Source organism: Arachis duranensis, chromosome 6, assembly GCF_000817695.3.
Source record: "Arachis duranensis cultivar V14167 chromosome 6, aradu.V14167.gnm2.J7QH, whole genome shotgun sequence".
Taxonomy (NCBI): Eukaryota; Viridiplantae; Streptophyta; class Magnoliopsida; order Fabales; family Fabaceae; genus Arachis; species Arachis duranensis.
The window spans coordinates 22,890,272-22,898,925 of record NC_029777.3 but is presented as its reverse complement, the minus strand read 5'-3'; the positions used below and the strand labels follow the sequence as shown (position 1 = coordinate 22,898,925).

The following is an 8,654-nucleotide window of genomic DNA, read 5'->3' as shown; positions in this document are numbered from 1 at the left end:
AAATTTCGAACAGAAACACGTGACTTACCTCAAGATTGATTGTATGGGTTTTGTAGAGCTCTTCGCGGTGAACTCGTGGCCGCAAACGGAGCGGCAATCGGAGCTCTAGATCAAAAGTTATGGTGGTTTGAAGATCAAGTGAGAGATAGAAGGTTGAGAGAGTGTTCTTCCCCCATTTCCTCTCTTTTTCAGCGTGTGTGTGTGGCTAATGAGGAGAGAGAGTGCTGAAAACTAGGGTTTTGGTTTAGTTATGTTGGGCCAAGGGCCCGCTTTGGGTCCGGTTGGCCCGGTTTGGCCCGTTCGGTCCAATCTTGGTCCGATTTCTATAAAATTGGTACCGAAATTCTCGTCTCAATCTCCTCTATCACATTTAGCCATAAAAATAACATTTTTGGCTTTCTAGAATAAATTCTCATTTATGGGTTAATTATCCGTTAATTAACCGGGTTTTACAAGACACAAGTCCGGCGACAAAGGGAGTGGCACCGGCAGCTCTTCCAACGTGGGTGAAGACAGAGGGAGCAACTCCGTTTGAGCCAATAAAATACGATACAGGTGACTTGACGCAGACTTTGGAGGAGAATTGAGGTGGACAGCGCTGGCGGAGGGTGGCCGAAAGGGTTGCTAGAGGTAGTTGCAGGGGAGAGAGAAGAGAGAGGAATGTAGGAGAGAGAAAAGTGTTCTCGAAAGTGAGGCGAGAGGGCCGCACATTTTGAATTTAGATCAGGTTTACTGTTGGCGGATAAATTCGACGGTAATGCATTGCGTATGACCAAAACACAACGTTTTATTAATTGAGCTTTACAGGCGGATAAATTCGCCGGTAATTCTCACACCAAATTTTCCTTTTATCCCTCCAAATATTACCGGTGGATTTACCGTCGGAAAATCTAATCCGACAGTAACGTTTTTACCCGACGAATTTATTGTCATATCCGCCTGTAAATCTGCCGATAAAGCCGTCGCTAACGTCTGACGCTAATTCCGATAGTAAATTTGATGGTATTTAACATTTTTTATAGTACACGTACACTAAATCGAATTAATAAGTGATTGCAAATGGTAAATCAAATTTTGTATAATAAATTTACCTAGTAAAGATGTTAATGAGTAAATCGAATTCAATCTATTTAATTTACTATTGTCCACTCAATCTCCCATGTAAATCGAAGCTAACATGATCAATTTACTTATGAATGTCCTAAATCAAATGTTATCAATTTGATTTATTATGTAATCACAAAAATCGAATACATTAAATTCGATTTACATACAAACCCTTAAATCAGCATTATTAAATTCGATTTACATAATATTAAAACTCCCACAAATAATATTTTTTATTTTAGAATATTCATATAAAATTAAATCTCATTTAATTTAGGTGAGTTGCTCTATATATTGCATTAAAAGTAAGAGAAAATAAAAGTTATTTTTCATACCATAAAAAATGTATAAAATAACTATATACACGTTACAAAAGACATTTTCCTCTTCTGTTTTGTGTTCTGGATCTCTGAATGTTAAAATTGCATCTACATTCACATACCGTTATTATTGTTATTCAACAAACTACTCTAGCTATTCCCCCTCTAATGAACACGCTCACTCGATTTTTTCCAAGATTTTTTCTTGTCTAACAACAACAATAATAATAATACACTAAAATTTTAGATATTTTATGTATATAGAATAAATACCTATTTCAACTTCTGACATAATTTATTTGTACTTATCTAAAAAATTATGAATTCGAATTTTTTTATTTTTAATAAAAAAAACTCTCATAATTTCTTTGAAAGATCATAATTTAGGAGGTCTCTAATAAAAAATTTGATTAATTAGTCTCTCTTTTAATAATTTCTCTTCAGAATATGTTTATTTGACACATTAATCACTAATATATTTTCGATTTAATTTTAATAAGTAAAAATAATTTAAAAATCACTAATATTTTTCAATTTTACACAATAAATTTAATTAATATATTTTAAAAAAAATAAAAAAAGTTAAATAGTCTTGACAATTATTCTCAAAAGACAACGAGACTCCCAACAAAAAAGAATCTGTCAATCCTAATTAACTCTTAACACATAAATCAACAGTTTAACATGTCATAAAGATTTATTCCATTAATACAAAAAAAAATATTGACAGAAAAACTAATTAATCTCAAAAAAATAAAGATCAAAGCCAAAAAAAAGAGATTTTTTTTAAAAATCTTGTTGTCTTTCAAAATAATTATTAAAAATTGTTTATGAATTTTTTCATATTTATGTCATATATTAACTCAAAAATTACTACACTAGAATCTATTAATTTTAACTAATAATTAATAAATAATATTTAAAAATATAAACTAAAAATATATTATATTAAATTATTAGTCAAAAAAATTAAGTCGATTATTATTAAGAGTTATTCTTCGCATACAAGCGATTAAAGCTTGTAAATCTTACAAGTTCAATTAAAACTAACTCAAAACGCGTTTCGAACCATTCTTCTTCCTCTTCGTCTTCTCCTTCTTCTTTTTTTTCGTTTTTTGCCTTCTCTTTCTCCTTCTTCTTCTTCTTGCTACACGTTTTTCTTCCTCTTACTCTTCTTCTTCTTCTTCATTTCTTTCGTTTCTGCACGTTCTTCTTCCTCTTCTTCTTCTTCTTCATTTACGTTCTTTTCTCTCTGTTTTCTCTTTTTTTTTTCGATTTTTCATGGTGAAATCGTTTTTGAAGAAGAAGCAGCAGAAGATGAGGAGCAGAAAGAGAAACAGTTTTGAATTATGCATAAGATGTACTTCAACGAATTTTGGGTGTATTTCTTAAATCCTTTGGGTGTAGTTTTGTAATCTTTTGGGTGTATTTCTGTAATCCTTTGGATGTATTCCTATAATCGTTTTTGGTGAATTCCTGCAACCGTTTGGGTGTATTTCTGTAATCATTTGGGTGTATTTCTGTAATCGTTTGGGTGTATTTCTGAAGTTCCATTATCTTCAAAAGGATTATAGAAATACACCCAAAGGATTACAAAAATACACCCAAAAGATTTAAGAAATACACCCAAAATTCGTTGCATAATTCAGAACTCTTTCTTTTTCTCCTCATCTTCTGCTGCTTCTTCTTCTTCAAAACGATTTCAAAGCTTAATTTCAGAAACCATGAAAATCGAAAGAAAAAAAATGAAGAAGAAGAAGAAGAAGACCGTTCTGAGTGTAGCGCTTTGAAAACAGGAAAATCGAAAAAAAAATGAAGAAGAAGAAGAAGAAGAGGAAGAGGAAGAGGAAGAGAAAGAAGAAGAAGAATCGTTCTGAGTGTAGCGCTTTGAAAATAGGAAGCGGTTGAATAACACATTAAAAGGCCCATATGTGTAGCAACTTGAGTGTAGCGCTTTGAAAATAAGAAGCGGTTGAATAACGCATTAAAAGACCCGTATGTGTAGCAACTTGTAAGACTTGTAAGTCAAAAAGACTTGTATGTGTAGCACTCCTCTATTATTAATACTACTCAAAATCAATAAATTTTACTTGTCCTTTAACTTTTCTCTATTAAAGCCACTAACTTGTTGTCATATTACTCTACATTCTCGGGAAAAATTAGGTAATCGAGCAAGAAACTTCAAAACGGAGCTTAATGAATGCCCGATGATACATTCCGAACCATATTGTAATTCGCTAATACATGTTAATGCATCGTAAACGGGGTGGTTTGCATGCATGAGAAGTAAACTCTGTTTTTAGTTATCAACAATTTATTTATAATAATAATAATAATAATAATAATAATAATAATAATAATAATAATAACCATTGGCGAAAGGAGGCCAGGCCACCCTCTCATTCACCCACTTATTATTATTATGTACCTACAAAAATAAAATAATAATATTTCACACCTCTTTTGTGTTGAATTATTAGAAACTCTACAAATATCTGGAAAATATTAAGTTTTCCAAATATAGACCTCAAAAGGTTCAAAAGAGAAAAATAAAAAACATTTAAACATAAACAAGGCAAGCAAAAAATAAAGAAGGGGGGCCACCATTTTCTTCCCTTTGTTAGGGTTCTCATGCTTTATTTATTTCATTTTGCATTTGCTTCATCTCCATTCACCAATCACCAGTTCACCACTATCACACTCCCTAAACACACTAAAAGCCAAACCAACCAAAATATAATATAAATAAAAATAAAATAAACAAATAAAACCTACGGTCTCTCCTTTTTCACATTTCACTGATCACTCACTCACTCACTCAGTAGTAGCTGTTAGCTGCATGAAAACTCCTTCCTCAAACTTTCTCTCTCTATATATTTGTTCAGTCATGGCTGTACGCATTCCTTCTTCATCCATATGCATGATGTGATTCTAATGCTTCTTTTTCTTTCTCTTTTTCTTCTTCCAGTTCAACGCGATCTATCTTCCGTGGATCCCTTAGCTTCCATTTTAATAAGTAATAACTAATTAATTAATTAACCTTTTTCTCTTTTTGCTCTTGACGTCGATAATTCAATCATTTCACCGAACCCATGTTGGATCTTAATCTCAACGCCGATTCCGCCTCCGGCATCCAAATGGAAAGTTCTGGAAGCTTCAATTCCTCCCTCGCCAATGCCGACACCGAGGACTCATGCTCCTACGGCGGGGCTGACGCCGTAGCATACAACTTCGCCATACTCAAGAACGCCGTCGGCGGGGACGGAGACGCTGGAGCTGCCGGAGACGACGGATGTGTACGGACAATCCAGCTTTTTCCGATGGTCGGAGCCGGCGATGGTGTTGCAGCTGAGCAGTTATGTGGCTCGTCATCAGTGTTGGAATTTGAGACGAAGGAGGATCGCGGCGGTGGTAGTGCGACGGCGGCGGAGCAGAGAATGGTTCCTCAGAGGGCGCAGCAGGTGAAGAAGAGTCGGCGTGGACCGAGGTCGCGAAGCTCGCAGTATCGCGGCGTCACGTTTTATCGAAGGACCGGACGATGGGAATCGCATATTTGGTTAGCAATCAATGATTCCGTTATATCTTTCTTGTTTAGTTTTTATTTTGCATTTCTCTATTCTGATCGTTTTATCTTTGATGCTGTTTTTATTTTATTTTATTCTATTTTATCTTTTTTTATTTCCTGAATTCCCTGCATGTGTTTTGGTGCTCTGTGCAGGGACTGTGGGAAACAAGTGTACTTGGGTGAGAAAACGCAGCTATGATTGTAGTTGAATTCAAACAATTTTTCTCTTTTTAAATGATGTATAGTGCTTTTCTTTTTTTATGAATTTATTTATTTATATATTTTAATAGGTGGATTTGACACAGCACATGCTGCAGCTAGGTAATTTTGTTATCGGTTCTTTTTTTTTTCTTTTTGGCTAATGAAAAATATTTCATGGATTTGAATTTTAGTGTGTAAGTTTGATTTAATTTTTAGGGCATATGATCAAGCTGCGATCAAGTATGATTTAATAAGCTTGTGTTTGATAAGGTATGCTTTAAACTTTTCCGTGGCGTTGATGCAGATATCAATTTCAATGTCAGCGATTATGATGAAGATATAAAGCAGGTTCTAATACTTAATAGTTTGATTTCATCATAGTTTTGAGCAAGTTTGAGGGTTTTTCTTTGTAAAGAAAAATTGAAAAAGCTTTGATGGAAGTTGTAGTCATATCATCTTTGATTGTTTTTTTTTTTTTTTTTTTTTTTGAAAATAGAAGAATTATTATTCAAGGAAATAGCGGAGCGACACTCCGCAAAAAACACATAAGATCTTAAACTAATTTAATCTTAGATGTTAGTACAAAGAGTGAAGATCCAAATACAGGGGAGTTACCCTGCACAAATGTGGTAGATGGGAAGCACGCATGGGGCAGTTTCTCGGAAAAAAGTGAGAAACATTTGAATTCTGATATAGCAATTATAGTAGAACCTTAGTGATCTCACACACTTTGAGACTATTGAGGTTTTAATATTTATAATTAACTCTACAAAGTGAAGCATAATTGTTCGATGCACTTCAGTGTTAGCAGTTTTGGTATGTTCTGTGATAAGTTAGTTATAATTCATTTGTTTTTTCACTGGCTGGGTTTTTGGCTTGCCTGCAGATATATCTATCTTGGCCTATTCGATAGCGAACTAGAGGCTGCAAGGTTTTACCAATCGTATATCGAAATTCCTTACACTAATTGCCTTAAAAAAATTTTGGATTCCTTCTGTCTTAGTATATTTGTTTGATACTGTGTTTGATGAATCCAGGGCATATGATAGGGCTGCTATAAAGTGCAATGGAAGGGAAGCAGTTACTAACTTTGAGCCCAGCTCATATGAAGGAAAGGTAAATTCTCATGATGAGAATGAAGGTACTACTTGTTCATTCATGATGCTTGTTTTCTTTTTCCTTTTTGATTAAATTATGAAGTCAAAATGCATTAACAAGGTATTGGTTGACTTGTGACACATGGTTTAGATAACAGGCAAAGTCTTGATCTTAATTTGGGCATAGCTCCCCCTTCTTTCTCTGAAGAACAAGTCAATAACATTCACAACAATGGGATTGGTTTCCAATATCAGCCTAGCTGGGATGACATCCCTATTGATAGGAGATTTATGGTAAGGTCAATAATTGTTGCACAGTCCTCCTCACGTTTGTTTTGATTTTAACTTGGCTTCCATTGCATATTATCATATTTGCTTGATAGTTTGAGCACTCTGCATCAAGATCACTGAATACTCAGCCACCTCATGGATTCTCCATACCATCTCAGCATCCTTCTGCTTGGGGCGGTACTGATTTCTTTCCCATCTACAAGGTAATCCTCTCATACAATGATGAACCACCATCACCATGTTGATTACATTAGTTTCTTATGTGTTAAGAGTTATGATCTGTCATTTCAATTTTGATTTCCATATACAGGAAAGAGCAATAGAGAATATGATGGAAGCCAATCCCTTGCAAAATTGGGCATGGCAAGTCCAAGGTCATTGTGGCGGGGCAACTCCAATTCCACCTGTCTCTGCTGCAGCATCATCAGGATTCCCTTCAACATTAATGCCATCAGCTGCGGATAATCAAATTCATTTTCCAAACAAGACATTCCTCTACCCTAACTTCCCTCCATCGATTGCCAATTCCGGCACCATATCGCCCTTCTACTAAAGAAGCTGAAACCTCAACCCAGGTAGAGCAATGCAACATTTCCAAATCCTTTTTTCTTGTCTTGGATAGTTGATAAAGTAGTATGTTACTAAGATGTAACAATTGATTCAAGACCTTTCACCGATTGTCCTTTCAAGCTAATTTTCTTAACTGTAATTGCTATATGGCTACAAGGCATGGTAGGTTTAACTGAATCACCATTGTAACTGCCTTCTTCTTTAATTTGATCTGGTTGACCACTATTGCAATGGGCAAGCATTTTCTTTGATATGCAGTGCAGCATTCACTTCCTATGAAATTCCAAACGATGATGTGGGCCATTTGCTCGTATGCTTTTAGAAATTTAAGATTTTTACGAAAACTAATAATTCTTGTTTGATGCATCATCTGTTGCATGTTTTTGCCGACATAGTACTATTCTTAATTTATTGCCTTGTATCACATCACATGGTTACTTTTATATTTAAGAGGCACATTAATGGTAGATAGATTTTTCCTAATGATACCGGTCTACCCTAAGCCAACATTTGTCTTGTGCGTATGGTAGGACGTCCATATCACTTTATATTATGATATTATTCCTATGTCCAATGTATTTATATTCCTTAACTTTCTTTCGCATGTTCTTCGTTTGCCTCACAAAACAAGATTCTATGGTAGGATATATTTTATTTTTCCACTGTTCAGCACAGTCATCAGAGTTCAAAGACCACTGTGCGAGTAGATAATGGAAGGAAGCCTTGCCTTTAACTTTCGCCCCAAATCCAAGCATGTTTGTTTTCATATTTTTGTCAAAGCAAACCGAACCAACACCTTTTCCAATTTTTGTTTCGCCCAGTTTGTTTCTGGTCTTGGCAAATGCATGTTTCATATACAGTGTCTAATACAACGACCAAACGGGAAAACAATTGTTTGCGTAGAAAATTTTTAAAATGCTGTCGTCAACATAACTAGGGGGAAGAAACGAGCGAGAAACGTAAAAGGTACCCTTATAAAAAGGTTAACAGTAACAAGTACGAGAAATAAAAAAAAAAAGAGAAATGAGGAAGAAGATTGGTGTAGTCGTATGAGTAATGCTAAAGCAATGCATAATAGGAGGGCACGTGTAGAATTGGGGGAAGATGGGTACTGGGTAGGTCTCGTCCCTTTCCTTGGTTTAAAGTAATTTCCGGATTCATCGGCTTTTGGCAGTGGCTTAGGATTAGGAGTGTGACCCAACTGGTACACCTGCAAACCCCAAACGTGAAGAGGGAAGACTGAGAGAGTGAGAGAGAGAGAGCATCATGTTCAGCTGTCATGTATTATGAGCCAGCATCAAAAAGCCTGACCCCTCTCACCACTGCACTGTACTTTCTAGTTTCTATATGTGAATAGTAAAAAGTTGATTATTCTGGCAGGGGCCACCAGTTACCCTCTTTTCCACTCTCTCATAAAGCAGATCACAAGAGAGACACAGACCTATCAAATCCGTACTAAGTTACTACTGGACTGACCCTATATATACATATCTCTGTCACTTT

At 35.3% G+C, this 8,654-nt stretch overlaps 1 protein-coding gene across 1 annotated transcript; it reads left to right on the top strand.

The window, feature by feature from the left end:
• The first annotated feature begins 4,149 nt into the window (after positions 1–4,149).
• Positions 4,150–7,434, top strand: LOC107493412 (APETALA2-like protein 3). Its single transcript, XM_052262995.1, has 11 exons — positions 4,150–4,983; positions 5,146–5,171; positions 5,283–5,313; positions 5,410–5,434; positions 5,479–5,537; positions 5,788–5,862; positions 6,080–6,124; positions 6,231–6,334; positions 6,442–6,584; positions 6,674–6,784; positions 6,892–7,434. The coding sequence occupies exons 1-11, from the start codon at positions 4,520–4,522 to the stop codon at positions 7,132–7,134; spliced, it is 1,326 nt and encodes a 441-aa protein (XP_052118955.1). The 5' UTR covers positions 4,150–4,519; the 3' UTR covers positions 7,135–7,434.
• The last annotated feature ends 1,220 nt before the right edge of the window (positions 7,435–8,654 follow it).